This window comes from Chaetodon trifascialis, chromosome 6 (genome assembly GCF_039877785.1).
Source record: "Chaetodon trifascialis isolate fChaTrf1 chromosome 6, fChaTrf1.hap1, whole genome shotgun sequence".
Taxonomy (NCBI): Eukaryota; Metazoa; Chordata; class Actinopteri; order Chaetodontiformes; family Chaetodontidae; genus Chaetodon; species Chaetodon trifascialis.
Genome location: NC_092061.1, coordinates 4,657,690 through 4,676,512, shown reverse-complemented (window position 1 = coordinate 4,676,512; position 18,823 = coordinate 4,657,690). Strand labels below are relative to the sequence as shown.

At 44.1% G+C, this 18,823-nt stretch overlaps 1 protein-coding gene across 21 annotated transcripts in view; it reads left to right on the top strand.

Annotated features, from left to right (window-relative positions):
• Nucleotides 1-9,940, top strand: part of mef2cb (myocyte enhancer factor 2cb) — a 58,233-nt gene extending 48,293 nt beyond the window's left edge. For 3 of the 21 annotated variants that reach the window (XM_070965045.1, XM_070965036.1, XM_070965033.1), the window contains 6 exons: nucleotides 694-874; nucleotides 1,701-1,748; nucleotides 6,557-6,729; nucleotides 8,133-8,262; nucleotides 8,585-8,720; nucleotides 9,012-9,940. In XM_070965045.1, coding sequence (XP_070821146.1) covers nucleotides 694-874; nucleotides 1,701-1,748; nucleotides 6,557-6,729; nucleotides 8,133-8,262; nucleotides 8,585-8,720; nucleotides 9,012-9,360 — 1,017 coding nt within the window. In that variant the 3' untranslated portion in view covers nucleotides 9,361-9,940. Of the gene's footprint in view, nucleotides 1-693; nucleotides 884-1,700; nucleotides 1,749-6,556; nucleotides 6,730-7,256; nucleotides 7,281-8,132; nucleotides 8,263-8,584; nucleotides 8,721-9,011 lie in introns of all 21 variants that reach the window. The other 18 variants (XM_070965039.1, XM_070965040.1, XM_070965047.1 and 15 more) reach the window with 10 other exon arrangements.
• The last annotated feature ends 8,883 nt before the right edge of the window (nucleotides 9,941-18,823 follow it).

Sequence of the window (18,823 nt, the reverse complement as noted above, 5' to 3'; positions counted from 1 at the left end):
TAAAAACACTTTGCATTAGCTCCATGTGACAGAAAAATAAATTATTCCTAATTGCATTTCATTCTCCAGTCTTGAAGCTACTTTTGTAAGAAATACTGCAGGCTTTTTTTAGTGAGGTGAAGACAGACTGAATTATCTTTAGCTCTTTTAGAACAGTGGGATGCCATTGGCTTTATTCCCAGTAAACCATAGCCTTCCTATTTCTTTAAATGTATTAAAGCAGGAATGCAGCTCAGGGTGTATAAATGCCGGGTCCACGCCACAGTATTTCCTCAGGTCAGGCCTTTGCCTTCACAATGACAAATATCACAACATGTCAATGGCAGGAAGATACCAGTAACCCACCAATGCTGTATATCATCTGGGGGATGTTAAGCAGCTCTGAGGGGAGCTTTCTAGGCACTTGAATTTTTTGAGCAGCCTTCCCTTTCACCATCCATGTCGTCTTTGTCTGAAGCAGCTGTACCCTTCATCTGTGCATGGCTGTGTATTGTTAGTTGTCCATTTGTCCTTTTGAACTCTTTTTGTCTGCTGCAGTTGGTAGTCAAGAGCTTTTAACTCCCTTTGTGCTCCTCGACGGTTTCTCAATCTCTCCCTCTTTCTGAGCCCGTTCCTTTAACGCACCTTGTATTAGCTCGTTCGCTCGCTGCCGTCTAATCGTACTCTGTCTCTCTTTTTCCCTCTCTTTCTCAGCAGGCCGTGCCCCAGTCGAACTATGACATGCCCGTGTCCATTCCTGTTAGCAACCAGAACAATCTCATTTACAGCCATCCTGGCGGTTCTCTAGGCAACCACAACCTGTTGCCACTGGCGCACCATGGTCTACAGAGAAACAGCATGTCTCCCGGAGTTACTCACAGACCCCCCAGTGCAGGTAATACAGGTAGGGCCTTACATGCACTCACGCACCCATGTACATGCTGGTATCCCGTCTGCCCATCCTCTCGACTGTGTGTGTACCAGTCTGCCAGGCTCACACACATCAAATGTTTTTTTTTTTTTTATGGCAATATTCCACCTAAAGGCAATGAATGACTCTAAAGTCGTCTCCTGCTGGTAAATATTCACATATTGCCTGCTCAGTATTTTGTTCAAAGTAAGTCGATGATTTAACATCATATTAAAGCCCAGCCCGCAGTCTCCTTGATTTAGTGTGAGGTTCTACACATGGGATGTCTGGCCCTATGTATAGGCATTGAGCTGCTGGTGACATAAGCAAATCAGGCCTGTTGGTTTGTTATTGTTGTCCAAAGTCCTTTTTCTGTCCCTCTGGTCTGAAGGCTGCTGCCCACACCCTCACCCTGTCATTACAACTGGATGCTAGAAGCGCCAGCACAAACTAAATATGAGTTTTGGCGCTCGCAGCATCCACACCAAACCGCACACGTTCTGGACCCTCCCACTCTTCCACCTCACATGGCTTAAAAATAATAATGTGTCATTTTTCTTGGACGGCAGCTGAATGTATCCACTCGCAGCGTCCAGTCGCTCGGAGTGTTAAGGTTTGAGTGGGAAGTAGTATTACTTCTGGTATCAGTACACGTTTGATGCACACGCGCACACACACACACAGTGGATTGTGATTAAATTGAGTTAGCTTCTGAAAGGCCGGCGAGGTAAGAGACGGGAGGCGCAGTGCATGTTACGTGGGCGTCTATCCTCTAATGGTTTTCTCTCTTTTGCTCTCTTTCATCTTTCAGGTGGCCTCATGGGTGCTGACCTCACCACTGGCGCAGGCACCAGTGCTGGTAAGAACGGTCTCCTCTTCTCGCACACAGTTGTCTGCTCACACACACACACACACATACACCCACACACACACACACACATTCATGGCACCCACTCACCCACTCTGGGCCGTAAAATGCATGACTAATAGTAACCCAAACCCAAGTGGAGATTTTGTCCATGATGTGTTGATGTTAGTGGTCGTGGAGTTCATCTGGGAATGTTTGCGCGGCGCTGGGGCTGTGACACATCCTGCCTGCTTTCAGCTATAAAACGGCAGAACAAGTGGAGGGGGAAGCAGAAATAAATCGCACTATATACCGAGGCAGCTGATTGACTGACAGGCAGTCAGAAGAGACGCCGGGCTGCTGAATGTACAGCTGAATTTTCTCTGTTTCTCCGTATGATGAGCCATCTTTCTGTCTACCGCCTCTTGCACGTAAATTCAAAATGACAACACCCATGGCTCCCATTTGGATCAACTTGCTACGCCGCACAACCTCGCTTCAGAGAAACTGCTATCATATGTCTGCAGCTAAATTAATTCAGTGTTTGCAGTGGCTCGCCATGCCGTAATGACCCTGTGGAGAGTGGAGCAAGCCATGTTTGAGGAACATGTGTGAGGAATCTTATGTGTTAGCTTCTGTGTGTCATGGGTTTGACCCTGAGGACATGTCAGGCCCAAGTTTATGGCAAAGAGACTCCCTTTTAAAGGGTTAAATTTTACAGCCTCTACATACAGTGCAGAGTGTAAAAAAGGAGAGTGGGGGGGTCAGTGGGGCACAGCTGGCCAGCCTTGTCTGGCCCCTGGGGCTCCATCACAAGGGGTCAATGCCTGGTTCCTCTGTCTGGTCACTCATCACACACACACACACAACAGGAGCGTTTGTTGTGGCGTGTGTTCCGTCGACGGCGTGCTGCAGAACATGCTTCAAATGTAGCCTTTGTGTCACCGCGCTGGAGGAACAGAGGCGCTCTGTGAGAGCTGCGTGTCGCTCAGCAGCGGCGAAAAACACGACGTGGAGAGAGAGTCATGTGGGAGCTAAAAGATTCCATTCAAAGCTCTCTTAAATCTCGTCTAGGGGGAGAGAGAAAGAGCGTGTGTGTGGGGGGGGAAACCCCAATGATGAATATCCACTGATGGTGGAAGCATGTGTGCAAAGTAGAAATAGTGGGGGAACACAGATGGAAGTGTTCTGTGAACTTGGTCAGCCATTTTAATGATGTTCCTCTAAGTGACTCAGTGTGAGGTGGCCCAGCCTCTGCGGCACCACGAGGCCTGTTTTAATGTTCCTCCTCTCCTCACCGTGAGTGTTGATAAGCTGATCGTACAAGTAGCCGCCTGGCCCGTGGGTGAGTGTCTTAAGTGGCGCGGCCTAAGTGCCGGAGGAGGGGCCTCGTGCATGTGGACGTGTGTGTGGTTCAGACACGCACATAAACACAACACCTCCTTTGTGCCTCACATGTCATGTTTCCACTGTCTGTAAAGAGAGAAGGACAGCTTTCAGAGCGCGGTTCACATGGTATTAACATTATCTGGGATGCTGCTGTCGTTCGGAAGGACCGCAGTCTTCTGCAGTGTCGTCAGTTTGTAAAGTTAGAATTAAAAATGTTAATTTAGTGTGAGTTTATCTCAGTCTTGAATGTTTTTTCTTCTTTTCGTGACATTTTTCAAAATCTCACAACCTGTGCCATTTACTTTTTTGGGTACTATTAATAGTTAATGAAGTTGCAATAACAAAATCTCTTACAGTTTTTAAAAGGGAACAAGTCATTTTTGTTATTAGTAGCTTAGCAGCAGTGTTTTCATGACTTGAACTCCAAACATATCTCGACTCCCCATGTAGAAAATACAAACTTGGGAGGTTCATTGCAGCATTAGTGTGAAGATGCACTATGTTTTAGTCATATCTGGAGATAATTACTGAGATTTGGCCTGTAAATTTAATGGGAACACAGGCTTTTTGTTTATCCTGTGCAAACCCAGACATGAAGGTAAAGTCTAAATCACACAAGGTCTCCAGGTATTTCTAGTCCAGTGCAAATAGGGCACGTTACCGAAAAGCTGAGTCATCACATCTCTAGTTCTATGGAAATATTGTGCGAGGTGTGTATGTGCATATGTCCGCTCATTTATATACAGTATGTGTTCAATCTGTCAGTTTGCTGGCTTGGAGAGAGCACGGGGTGAGGAAAGAGACAGAATGTGAGTGAAAGGGAGAAAGAGAGCTGACGAAGGGAGCTCCGGACCGAGGCCCCAGCTTGTAGAAACCTCTCACCTCCATTTATGCAATTATGGAGCTGTCATCTATGCTCCGATCAGCACCGCGCTCACCAAAGCGCTGCGAGGAATTAACGAGAAACTCGTGGCACGTCTCACCTTGATCACACACCAATTACTCCCTCAAACGAGTTACACCTTTAAGACATCATTGGTCAAAATCGAACAGAAGTACGAGCTGAAAAGGACACATGCAAGAACTGACAACAAGTCAGGGATCAAACAGTCTTCAGCACCTCACACCAACTGTGCAAGTTGTGAGCGTGAGTGTGACACCTTAGTTCAGTTGGAGAATTCAGGGTTGAATGCACATTTGGCCAAACCGCAACGGAAGAGTGTGTGTGTATGGGGAATAGAACGCCTGTTAGACCACAACAGGACATCAGAATTTTGTTCAGTAACAGTAAAATCTACATGAGTTTAACCACACCTCTCCTTTATGTGTGTGTGTGTCTGTGTGTGTGTGTGGGAAAAAACGAACACTGTGGGGGCGGGGGGGCTTTGTCAAACACATGCATTTGGAGGTGCGCTAAGTTGTAACCATGGCACCTTCAGATTGCAGTCTTTCAGCTATGACCTCAGTTGTCCCCAGCTCAGAAATAGCAAAAAGCTGTTTATCTGAAGATCAGATCAGATGTCACTCTATGTGTGACTTTTACACAGAAGCAAAACACACTCCTGGCTGGGCTGTGTCTCTTTTGGTACTTCCTCTAAACGGCTGATGCCAGCCTGCGCCGCGGCTCGACCGTGCATAGTTGCATTAGAGGAGGAGAAATGAACTCTGGGTATCGCAGCTGATACTGTAGTTGAGTCGACGCGTCGCCGTTGAGCGCAAGTGTCCTAAAACTCAGGGTGACCAACAGAAGTGAAAGTTACAGTTTCAGTTACGATTCTTCCCTCATTAGCTTAATTAGCTAATGATTTTACTTTTGGAGTGCTTGAGGACTGGCCTATGCCACTCATGATCATAGTCATCTAGCAGATAATTGACCGGGCTGCAGCCGTCTCCACAGGGTGGCGATACACAGATGTCTGATTAACTGTCACCAAGATGAAGTCCATGTCATCTTGACCAAAGTGCGTATTAATGTCTCTCTATAGCTCCCTCGCTTTTTTTATTCATCTGTACAGAAACACTGATGTACTTCCTGCTGGGTTATTTACCAAAGTCTGTGTATGTGCGGTGTGTGTGTGTGTTTTATATGTGTGTGAGGTCTCATTCATCTATCTCCACATGCACCCACTCAATCTCACAAAGGCCCAGCCATGAGAATGAGAGAGCGGGAAAACTGAAGAGGCAGCTGCCTCTTTGCTAATGTGAGATTGACACTGGAACTAAGAGGGTCCAATACAAAACACACACGTGCATCCATACGCATGGCTCGTGCATAAGCAGTCTCTCAGCGATGTCTCGCAGAGTCTCGAGTCATACTGTGGTTATGTGCTCTCAGTGTGGCAGAAAGTGGGTGCTTATATGGAATCATGTTCATGCAAAATTGTATACTGCAAAACATACAAAGTCTATGTTGTTAACATCAACTTCTACAAGCTCACACATCACGCATGCTAGCAGAGGCACGAACACACGCACACAGCAGCAGTCGCACACACTGTTTTTCTCCTCCTCTGTCAGACGGCCTCATTTTCTCTCACCGCTAGCGGCCGTTTACTCTTCAGATTGTTCAAATTGAGCTTTTGAGACTTTTCATTTCCAAACAACAAAAACCTCGCTCTCAAATTAAACAAAGATCAGCGAGGGAAATTGCCCAGGAAGACATCTGCGACTCATTTTCCCCTGGAGTATATGATTAGGAAATTCATTTATGTCTAACGTATAATTCCTGCCCGTCTTTCAAGTGGGAACGTCCACACAGTGCCCTGTGTTCTACCCCTTGGAAGAAGGAAGGAGAAGTAAGGGGAAAAACAGCCTGTGGGATTGGGTTAGAAACAAAGACTATGTTGCTTGCAAGAATGCTCCGCTCTCAGTTTTTTTAATGATGTTGCCGGGATTTTGCCCCACCGGTTTTTGAGGAGGAAATGGGTGCTGCACTTGGCCCTCCATACTTAAAGCAACGCAGATCTGGTGGCAACCCCAAGGCAGGGTCTTTGTCTGGAAGAACCACACGTGTTTAACTCTGATGGCCAAATGATGGGCCCCATCCCTCTGTGGTCTCGCTACCCGTAATTAGATGTTTTTACACGATTCGCTGGCTGTTGCAGTGCACATATAGCCATAACTGACTGTGAAAGAGGTGGAGGGTGAGGTCCTCTCAAGGATGCCCTGATCGTATGGCGGCCGAGCGAACAGCAGTGATAATCGAGGCAAAGACAGCGTGTGTTTGACCAGTGTGTGCCATTTTCACGAAACACGATTCACAAGCCGGAAATGCACTCCTGTAGTTGCTCATTAGGCCACGCCATCATGGACAACAGGGTTTCCAAGATTCATTCAACTTCTGAGACACGTAGCTGTGCTTTCGGCTCTAGTGCCACTCAAGATCGCCTGTATGTTCAACATGTCTCTGCCACATTTCTTTGCCCTCTCAGGAAATGGATACGGGAACCACCGCAACTCGCCAGGTCTGCTCGTCTCTCCGGGCGGCATGAACAAGAACATGCAGGCTAAGTCCCCCCCACCCATGAACTTAGGCATGAACAACCGCAAACCTGACCTACGTGTGCTCATCCCTCCTGGTGCCAAGAACAACATGCCCTCCATCGTGAGTAATCCCTCCATCCCTCGTTTCATGTCACAATTCCTCTTTTCCCCAAGCCCGTTCCCTACTGTATATCTCCCTATCTATGGAGGGAGGGGAGGGGGGTCTTTGTTTTCTACGGAGGGTTTGTTTGCTATTGTTTATTTCCTTTCATGTCCTCGCTGCAGCTTTCATCTCCTCATATCAGACTTGGGTTGATGTTCGTGATAAGCTTGACTTTAGGCACATGACATTTTGGTTGTTTTTCGCATGTGTCTTCTTAAATAAACGCCCGTCTTTAAAATTCACCTGTGGCCCAAGTCTGATATACTGTCAGACATCTTCCCTCTGCTGTGTCTGTGTGCGTATGGTGCTTATAGGCCCTGATATTTCAGTTAGTAAAAACAGTTCTTAGCATCCTCTTTTCACGTTAGTTGTGTTTCCGTTGGGTCAGTCCTGCAGCAGCCCCATCCCTAGATGCACACCGCTACTATATTCTCACTCACACTCACTAATTTGAATTTATTACCCTCCCCTTTTAATGCTGTCAGTCTGAGGATGTCGATCTGCTGTTGGTAAGTCGGACTGCCACTCAAATTTAGAAAACAACAACCTTAAGAGTCTGAAACTTGAGAGGTTTTCCGATCAGAAGCTGCTTAGTTCTTGAGAGCATAGCGTGCCTGATAGAAGCGAGGGCGTTGCAGTCTAGCCTCTTCATCTGCGTTAAGTTTTTGCTATCACCGCTCAGATTATTCGGGCTAGATGCAGCGTTTTTGAGAAAAGCGGTCCAGACTCTGGAGAAACTTTCACCTTTATTGTTGCTGAGGGCTCCAGCGTCGCCTCGCCTGATGTTTTGTGAGGACACATAGTGCCATCCGGTGGTGTGTCAGTGCAAAAGCAGCCTGGCCTCTTTTCTCCTCAGCCGTCTGCATCACTCCTCCCTCCCTCCCTCCCTCCCTCCCTCCCTTCCTTCCTTTTATCTGTTCTCCTGCGTACAGTCTCGCGCTGCACAGCTCACAGCTTTCATTACCCAGGTTGTACAAATGAAGGGCAACAATTTCATTTTGCATCAAACCTGCACGCTTTTCTGCCGAACCCTCTGCGACGGTAAAGTGCCTCTCCTTTGCCATCGCTACCCTGCGTTGCTGTGGAGACCGATGGTGTTACTATAGCGACAGCGGGCCCTCGGAAAGGGTGGTAAATGATAGGGTTGGCAGGGTTCAGCCGTGCCGCATGTCAAGTGATTAATTTCCCCAGAAGTTGGCATCACATTCATTCTCTCAGCATCTGTTGAGTGAAAGAAAGAAATGAAAGGAAAAAAAAAAAACTTTCTTGGTTTATTGCAGTTTTCTGTTTGTTTCGTCTGGGACTCGATTGCATGTTCTCAAACCTCTCCCATCTCTCTGTCCTCTCCTCCTCTGTCACAGAACCAGAGAATAAACAACTCTCAGTCTGCTCAGTCATTGGCCACCCCGGTGGTATCAGTAGCAACTCCCACTCTGCCAGGACAAGGCATGGGCGGTTACCCGTCGGCCATCTCGACTTCTTATGGTACCGGTATGTACCTCATACATACATATATACATAACATTTAATATTCCAGCCACTCTGTGCAAATAAATCAGCAAAACAAGTTTAGATTCAGATGTTGTGCACCAGTAAAAATTATAATTTGACTCACTTCAAGTGTGTGTGTTGCCTATGAAATCTCCTTCCTCAATTTAAATGTTATACAACAATCGAACAGCAGAGGGTGCTATTGCTACACCAGCTGACAGCTCATGCCACAATCACAACAGCATTCATCAGAGCTGAATTCTCCTTGCAACTTTGTATGAACTTGCTCTGATGTGTCCTCCCCCTGTGTGTTTGTGCGCAGAGTATTCCCTGAACAGCGCAGACCTGTCCTCACTGTCTGGCTTCAACAGCGGCAGCTCCCTTCACCTCGGCTCAATGAGCGGGTGGCAACAGCAACACCTTCAGAATATGCAGCATTCGGCCCTCGGCCAGCTAGGGTGAGTGCGCTGAGCTGAATTCGAGGTGTTGTGAGGATGCATGATGTAACGCGTGAATTATCACCAGAGATTATTTTTTGAGACACCGAGAGGCCTTCACTGTTTTCTGCCTTCGTTTGCAAGGTCCAGCACAAATATGACACCTCCCTGTTTTAAGGAGTGTCTGTCAGTGTGTGTGTGTGTGTGTGTATATGCGTGCTTGCGTGCATGTGTGACGGACTGACTTAAAGATCACTTTAAATTCTTGCTCTGTAATTCTGTAACCCCTTGCGTTTCCTTTCCTTCCTACAGAAATTGCTCTAGCTCTCACTTATGTCAGGGTTCAAATCTCTCCCTGCCCTCTGCTCAAAGCCTGCACATCAAGTCCGAACCTGTTTCTCCTCCTAGAGATCGCACCAGCAGCACACCGGGGGGCTATGGTGGCGGGGTACCACCTCCCCAGAATCCCTCGTCCCGCCAGGACTCGGGACGCTCCCCTGTTGATAGCCTGAGCAGTTGTAGCAGCTCCCACGAGGGCAGCGACCGCGATGAGCACAGGAATGAGTTCCACTCACCTCTGGGACTGGCCCGGCCCGCCCTGGACGAGCGCGAGAGCCCCTCCATCAAACGGGTGCGTCTGTCAGAAGGATGGGCCACATGATAGCTCTGTCCTCTCCTCCGGCAGTGCCCCGAATTGCCCTGAGCCCCCGACGACACAGCGTTACGATGCCCCCCAAGTCAGCTCCCTCCTCTTCCTCCTCTCACTCGATACCACGAGTCACTCGCCACCCAACCCCACGGCCTCTCTCCTTTTATCTCTTTAATGCTGAAGGAAAGAAAAGGGACAGCCCTTTTCAAAAATCCGTTTGTAATTTCTTTTCCTTTTTTATTTTCTTTTATTTTGCTGAGTGTGTGTGCGTGTGCTATACATATTGACATTATATAAACCGGCGGGGTGTTGTAATGGGGGTCTGGGAGGGTGGGTGTTGGTTGGGAAGGGATCCGGGGGTATTTTTTGTTGGGGAACTATGCATAAATTGTATTGTGTGTGGATAAAAAGAATCACGTATGCATATATCTTTACACGTGTGTGTATGTGTACATATATGCATATCAACAAATAAACAAAAAAAAATAGTCAGGTACTCTGTTTCATAAAACGTACTTACACTTTGCCTCAGCGATATATCAGTGACTAGAGACAAAAACGAAAAATAAAGAAAAAAAAAAAACATTAACATGAGAGTGAGTGTGTCCAGTGGAAAACACCTTAGCACTTGAGTTGGACAAACAATACATGTGTACAGTGTCAGTTTCATTGCTATATAGCTTCTCTGCAGTTCTCCCTTGCAAAAACGTGTGTTAACATTAGATGATGTCATGTTGCAGGTTCAACGTATTTATGTAAATAGAGGGTCAAGGGGGGAAGGGCAGGGGTCAACAGTTGCCAGACATTACAAGATTTATTTACTCACTAAATGAAAAGCTATTATGCAACATTTGAAGGATTGTACAGGTAAACGGGCAGACCCAATGCGAGACGTGTGGAACCTTTGATGATTTTAGCGCTCCCCTTAAAGAACGGAGCTCGGCGAGGACCACCCTTTGATCTAAGAGCTACGTTAGTGTAATCAAGAAAACTCTGGATCTAGTATTAATATTCAGTGTTAATAAACAAAAAAAAAAGGAAAAATAAAAAACAATTGTACGATACACTTGCTTATATTTTCATATGAAAGGAATACAATGCAAAGCATTTTTGTGGCTTTTTGTAGTTTCTATAAGCCAGAATGTGTTTTTTGATAGCTTTGCTAATAAGAGATGGATAGTTCACCCAGAGGGGAAATGACAGGGCTCTGACGCCCTAAGCCATGAAAAACAGACTGAGATCCAATGCTTTGCTGAACTGTTTTATCTTTGTAGAGGTTTGTTTTTAAACGTGTATTTCTAATTATATATAATAATGGTAATATTAAGAATCTTTAAAAAAAAAAAATCTGTGAAATTAACATGCTTGTGTATAGCTTTCTAATATATAAATATATATACTAATGATTTTTGTTGGTTTCTTAGTGGAGTTTCTATGTGCAGTTGCACATGTTGTCTGGTTTGTTTCATTTGAGCCCTGAACAGCGCTGTTCAGGGGTGTATTTAGTCTAACCTTAAAAACCAGCTGGAAAGCACCGCCAGGGTTTGTGTGACGGAGGAAGGACGGGCCTGAATGCTGAAAAACAACCTGTTAGTGGAAAATGTCATGAGACTGGAACTGGGGATGACACAGAAAATAGATGTTGACACATGATGCACAAGAGCGTCACGCTGATGAGGAAATATGAGCGACCCTCAGTCCGGTCTTTAAGCGAAATTATCTCATTTAATACAGTGATATTTGTTCTGCTCCATCTCAGATCTTCACCACAATCTTACCCTGCGCTCCAGAGGCCCGGACGCAATCTATACAATTTTGTTTTAGATCATATATGTAGTATAATTTCGCCAGTGCATCGTTTGTAATTACCCCGATCATTCGCTAACTTCAGCTGATTCTGTGTCGTCCTGTGACTCCTCATGTTCCACTCTTCAGAACAGGGTTCCACCTCATTTCCCACATGTCACTGACAGCTCAGCGTCAGATACACGAGGACAAATTGATCGAGCTGGTATGGAAGAAGCACAATTGTTTATTTTAAATAAATAGCTGTTTTGTTTTTTCTCTTTTTTAAACAATGAAACTAGCCACATATCTCTCTGCCTCCCACTCCCGTATCTGCTGTCACTTAAGTGTTATGATATTTCTATGTGCATATTTCATGCAGGTTCACTATGTTGTTACTGTATACAGTCTGTGTAGTCAAACAGGGGCAGAGCCTCTATAATGGTGTTCTTCTCTTTTTTTTAAAATTCAATACAAAAAGGTTGAGAAAAAAAATAAACATGATGTTTCAGGCAGCATAAGTGTGGAGAAACCAAAGCCAGTGGCATTTCTGTGTTGTAAACTCAACTTTTATTTTCACATTCATTTATGGTTTTTGCAAGCATTGAAACAAGACAATAAAAGAATTTGCTCAAATGTACAATTGGTTTCACATTTCAATTTCAGCCAGTCAAACGTAGCTTCAGGCATCGAGCTGCACCGTCAGTACCAACCATAACTCACATGTTTAGCTGCACATGCGTCCCCCTGTGCATCGAAAAGGTTGCATTTACAGACAGAATGATTCAGGCCTGATCATGTGAAAGGCGGCCTCGCTGTCCACTTGATCAAAGCACGTTGCACGCTTCTGATCGTGCTCACTGATTGAAATCATGCCAACGTGTCCTGATGCTTCATTAGCGTGCTGTAGTTTGGAAATCATTTTAACCAAAGACATGAAGAAAACTTGTCTTTATATCTTTGTTTTTTTTCTCTTTGTGTTTGTTCAATTTGAAGCCATTTCTTTTTCATCACCTGTTGATCAGTTGTTCTTTGTCATTATTATAATAGCGTAAATGTTGGTACCTCAAAATTGACCCAAGCAGTACCTCAGCTGATGTTTTGATAAGTCACTCGCAGTGAAAAGGGGAGACCATACAACTGTACAGCCATGTGTAATAACCATGTAATAGGTCCCTGCATTCACATGGGATTCTCTGTTGCTCCACCGTGTTTGTGGTTTATTTAAGTTGTATTCAAAAGCTGAAAAGGAATTTTTAAAAAAGAGTAATATGTTACAATGCTTAAAAAGTCAGTCTGTAGTATCAAATGTAGCTTGTATAAACCTGAAAACGGGGGAGGTTTGGAACTAATGTTTTCTGGAACGCAAGAGCGGCTTTCAGCGGCATAAGCTGGCCTTTGTCGCCACTTGAGACTAAGATGGTATTAAATTAAATCCACATCTCTGTAACTCAAGGGACTTGATTCAGCTGTATGTAGTGAAAACGTATGGGGATGAAATAAAAGTCTCCTCTGCTGGAGGGAAAGGCTATTTGTATTTTGCAGAGATTTCAGTAAAGTTACTGGCTTTCTTAGTTATCCTGATGTGACTTGGTGTGATTTCATTGTGTTTGACTTGTTTCTGCATGCATCTCTGAAAGTCGCTTTCATAATGTGCAGACTCAAAAAAAGAAAAAGAAAAAAGTCAGTGGCATCAGCCATTGACTTTTTGGTGCCGTAGCAGCTTCACTTGAAGACAATATAAATTGCACGACATTGAAATAATGACAATAGCATCATTTTCACATTAGCTTCAATCCATTTACGTTTTGGAAAATGTGGCATTTTAACGTAAACATTCATCCTGAAGACATTGATTTGACATTTAAAGCCAAAGTTTATCTCACTTAACATTACAGTGGCATCATCTCACAGTGAGACATTATGCTGTGCACAATACACAAAGACCTTACATTCACATTATGAGCAATGCAAACAGTGATCTGCTCCTGCAAATCAGAATCAGAGACATGTGAAAACATTAATTCCCCTGACACACACACACACACACACACACACACACACAGAGGCCTACTCCTGGACTGCCGCATGCATTCCTGAATAGAAGAAGAAGAAGAAGAAGAAGAAGAAGAAGAAGAAGAAGAAGGAGGAGGAGGAGGAGGAGGAGGAGAAGGAGGAGGAGAAGGAGGAGGAGGAGGAGGAGGGAGGAAGAGCTCATTCAGTAAATCCATGATTTTCTTTTTTTTCTGGCTTCCTCGCAACAATCAGGTGGGAATGTGACGCAAAGAGCGCAGTAAAATAAAATAGTGCATGTTAGATTAGAATGGCGGAGGATGACGCATTTCCAAAATCGGAAATAAGAGTTACACATTTATTAAGGGTTGATGATATGATTGCGGAGCGCTGTCAACATAAAAACACTGTTTAAAAAATAAAATTAGACGCATTTTAACCAAACTGCGCGTCTTTCGGCAGGCTTTTGTGTTTCGTTTCTATACACAGCGTGGATCGCGTTTTTTTCCTCTTAACCTAAAAAAGGTTTTTTAGTCTCATCGCTCAAAGTGGATGGATATAAAAAAAAAAACAAGTAAACAAAATGATGTTTTCCTTTAGAAACCTCCAATTTCGATAGCGAGCTTTTCTGTTGTCCCACAGTGTCCTAATGGCATTTTTATTGAATAAAACCTGTGATTTTTATCAGCTTTTTGTTTTTCTTCTGGTCGGAATCTGCTTTACAAAGTTAACCCTGTTTCAAACACCAGGTTCATATCATTAAAAGCAGGTCCAGCTATTCAATTCAGAGCTGCGTGCTGAGACTCTGCGTCACCTGTGACTCAGTTCAGCCTCAGGCCCGTTTAGAAACACCTTTTCGTTAATCAGTCCCGTCTGATTAAACGCTTCTACAAGAAAGAAAACGCGTGTTATGATGCAGCTCTGCCTGTAAACGCAAATTTAAACACTCCTTCCACCCTCGTGATGAATTTGACTCTCATTCATTCCAGATTTTAATTTAAAAGCAGTGTTTTTCAGCCGGTGTCACAATTAAAAACTCCAGTTTCATTTTGCGACTCTTCACATTAAACTACTCATTTGGGAGTTAGATATCCCACCTGTATGTGAACTATCATACATTTATTATTATTTTTTAAATATTCCTTTTTGTTTAAAACACGCAAAAAGCAGGACTAAAACCAAAATCCTCACTGTTATTTTATGGTTTATTTATTTATTTATTTATTTATTTTAGGCCTGTCTCGCGAGGACTGTAACGCACCTTCATGGTTACAACTGTTTTAGTGAATGTGCACAAAATCGAACATAACGAAATCATAAATCCTTTCACAGTCTGCAGCATTTTATGTTTATTCTCTTGAAAACACTGTAACACGAGGTATGATTGACGGCACTGAGCACTTTATATGACATTACTGTAACGGTGTATTTTATGTGCTGTGTTACTGCAGTGTTCAGATCGGGATCTGTGAGGCTGAAGAGAGACTTTTGTGATTTTAGAGATTGTGGCATATTTTTTTTTTTTAAATCTCCACAACATCCCTGCAGTAGGTGAATTCTTCTACACTGTGATGCGTTTTCGCAGGTTTTAATTAGGCCCCGCTGCACGAAGCCCCTCTGCTGCTTCATTACTTGAAGCCTGCAGCCGTTTCAGAGGATTTGAAGGGTTAATTCCAGAAGCCTGTGGTGAAGAAGCCCGATAAAGTCACTGTGGGCACAATATAATTTATTATCTGTCAGAAATCGTCTATTGCGACAGCAGTTCTCACAGCTTCTCCAAAGGTCAGACTGATGCAAGACACGTCGGCGTTTGAACGGGCGAACAGGTCGCTTGAATGGGATCCATGGCTTGTTAAAACTCTACAGATACGAGGGGAGTGAAAACCAAGGGAAAGGTGAGAAAACGTGTGAAAATATGAAGGAACGAGCGCACGAAAGTAAATGAAATGAATTAAGACAGCAAAGGCCTGCTTGAATTTAAGAATTTAGTGATATGCCAAAATAATAATAATGATAATAATGATGATAATGAAATGATAATAATAATAATAAAAGCTCTGAACAGTGATGGCCTTCATGAATATGGTCCAGTTTAGGCTCCAGTTGGCGTCTCTTTTGTAGGTCAGGTGTAGCATCTCATCGATCTGAGCTGAGGCAACAATTTATTATTATTATTATCATTATTTTAATAAAAATGCTATTTTTAAGATCGTGCGTGCTCCTGAATTGTGTGGAATTTTACACGCAGTCATTTGTATGATGAGAGGAGGGCGGGGTGGCGGCGCCAGCGGCGCGCAGTGTATACCCCCAGTGACCGTGAAGGATGGCCACGTCTCTCACCATCGACATTCTCCAGAATCACCACTAGATGTCACCATTTAGTCATCTAGTCGAACCCTCGCTAACCTTCACCCTCCTCATCCTCATCCTCGGTCTCCAAAGCTATTCATGTAGATCGAGCAGACATAAATAAGGCTGCGTGCTCATCTGTGCGCTGCGCGGACATTTTTCATGGTTAGTGTCAGTGTGAGATGGAATATTCCGCCTCCCTGATCATTTAAAGCTCAGTGTTACTGTTTAAGATCTGATTAGAAAAAGAGGGATACTGCCTAGTGTAAAGTAAAGCAAGGTAATAATAATAATAATAATAATAATAATAATAATAATAATAATAATAATAATAATAATAATAATAATAATAATAATAATAATAATAATAATACAGGGTGGAAGCTTGCATGTGCACATTTAAGCTGACTTGTGTTTGTCCCCTTGAAGGACACAAAGTATTCACCGGTGCAGGAGACGCCTCACACTTACAACTACAGGTATGTTATAGAAAAAACAACCTGGCTGCTTCCTTCATTTGAAGGTGTTTCATCTCACTAAATTCTAAACGGTGGTTCAGACGAAGCTCTACTGTTACAAACTGATGCCTGGCCTAAAACTGGGGGAGAAATTAGGTGTTTTTGCCTCAGTGGTGATTTCTGGAAATAAAATTTCGCTCCACGCTTATTTTGCTTACCTCGTTTTAAATTAAACATGTTATTAAATCTACTGGAAGACGAATTATTGGCTCTTCTTACATCTCCATAAGAGAGCATTACATAGATGTAGAAATAATATGATTAAAAAAAAAAAAAAACCCACATCACCTCATCCGCAAAAAACACGTTTTTCTTGCCTCTATATTACCGCAAAATGCAGTTCTATTAAATACAAGTTATTGAATGAACAGAAGCAGAGAGAACATAAATTGTGTCTCTCCTACATTTGATTCAAATGAGGATCAGTGAACAGCGGAATGCTCTCCTCCCCAGCCCCCATAACAAAACTCTGCACCTATCCTCCAGTCTGTGCTCCAGAAATGGTTTTAAAAGATAAAGACTGGTGTGTTTCACCCTGCTAATGCTCAACGCCTGGCTTTCCAACAAAGAGGGGATATGAACGAATTACTCAACCTCGACTCTTTTTCTTAATGAGAATAAAGCCACCAATCGAAGGAATAAGAGGTTTGTTAAATCACCTACAAACCACCACCTTCCCAGACTCCTTCCTACATAAAACTCCTGTCACATCATTAAAAACAAACCAGCAAAGCATCATCTTACTGGAGGAATTACAGCTTGGTTTGGTCTAGAGCAAAAACACTACACACCCTTAAAACTCTCATTTACGAGCTTGCTTATTTAGGTTTTTAAAGGTAAACGAAGGTGTGTGCGTCCTTTATCTGGTGGGAGGTGGTGGAATAATGGAGACGTGGGTAATACAACAGAGCGGACTATTTAAGCTCCCGGGGAGCAACATAGAAGTAAGCAACGTCTTATAATATTCTAGTATTTCAGAACAAGTAGCCTAATGAGGAAATATTACTTTTAAGAGTGAGGAGCCCAGCACAGGTGAGGTAACGGACTCCCGTGGCTTTGAATATCTTTACGTGAGCCAGCCTGACCAGTGGTGTTGAGCCACGAGCAGTTGAAGAGCAGGGTTCAATGGGGAGGGGAGTAGCCTATAGGGACCGGATCTGCTCTGGCTGATACCAGAAAGTTTGCCCTCCTGGAAAACGTCCCACCAACTCGATAGAAACGTCGCACGTAACCAAGCACCGAGCCACAGCAGCGGCACCATTTGGATTTTGTTAATTGGAGGTAAGTTAAGAGGTCTGATCCGGGACCCGGCTTTCTCTGGGAGGATCACAAAGACGCAGCGAGTGCGGCGCTGTTACATAGGGGGGGAAATGACAGAGATGCTTGTATGGAAATGTCTGTCTGCTATTTTATATTAAGTGATAATTGCGGATATATTTCCCTAAGCGCTTGCGCTCGCAGGCGCGCACTCGTCTCTGGCACCACGGTGCGCGCGCACGGACACCGAGGAGACAGCCCGAGCGATTGTAGCCTAAATGTCAGCGCTGCGTCACTGGATTTCTTACAAACTGAGCAGGAGACTTTTGGGTTATTAGTTTCCGCACAGCCCGTGTCATTCTCTCGTTACGAGGCAGCCGTCTCCATCCTCCAGGATCACCTCCTCAGTCTTACCTCTGAATCTGTTCTATTGTTTGCCCACCAGAGAGCTCTTTGTTCATGCATGCTGTATTTGGGTATTCAAAGGCTTTCGGCGATTTGCATCATTCAGATTTAAAAATAAAAATTAACTGTTAAGACCACAGAGCAGCCGGTGCCAGTAAATAAAGACATTAACCTACGATTTGACTATGAAATCTGCTATTTTAGGTAATGAATGTCAGCGCTGTAACAGGCTAAACAAGGGCTTTGCATCTATATAAGCGCAAAAGCATGGAAAATAAACACTGAGCGATAAGTATGTAATGCAAATCTATCCACTGAATATGCATCAATATTAAAAATAATACGCACACCAGAGCCAACGGCGTCGGAGAATTGAGAATGGCGGAGCGGGTCGTCTCATTACGCATGGGCGGCTTTCCACGCAGGAGCAACGGTCCCCCTTCTCTTCATGTCTCCCTTCTGTCCCGTTCACATAAACGAAGCCTCTTGGAAAAACAAACAAGGCTATGCTGACTTTCAAAACGGCAATCAAACACCCAAGAACTGGCTGGGGGGGAATTACTCCGACTGCGGCCGGGCGGACTATGTAGTAAGCGGGATTTGCATATTTTGATGCGCTAATTGCCTTGATGTATTTAAATATGGCTGCACGTAGCTGATATGCTTGTCTACGTCATTGAACGTGCCCTCGCTGTTAAACTAAAACGTGAATCCGGTTGAATCTAATGGATACGCCTGCAATTAGGCAAAGAGGAGGGGGAGCAATATAAGAGAGGATGCTTTGCGTTCCCAGTTTGCTGTCTTTTCAGTCACATGATGATTTTTTTCCCTTTTTTTTAGAAGACGTGCAGCAAAATAATATGGGGGGAAGGGGGGGGGGGGGGGGGGTATAATTTCACTCTGAATATTGTCCGGTGAAAATAATAGAGCGGCTGCAGCCTGACGCTTTTGCATCAAGGACAGAGAGGAGTGGTGTTCTTGCAGAGCGCAGCGCTCCAACTCGTTTTGCAGAAAGAGACGAGAATTATAATGTATTCATAAAAACAATAAAAAGTGTGTCATCACCAAGAGAATTAGCTGAAGACACAGGCTACTGGTAGGCTAGTGACAAGTAGGTCACCTCATTCTAACTTTTTTGTGTCAAAGAT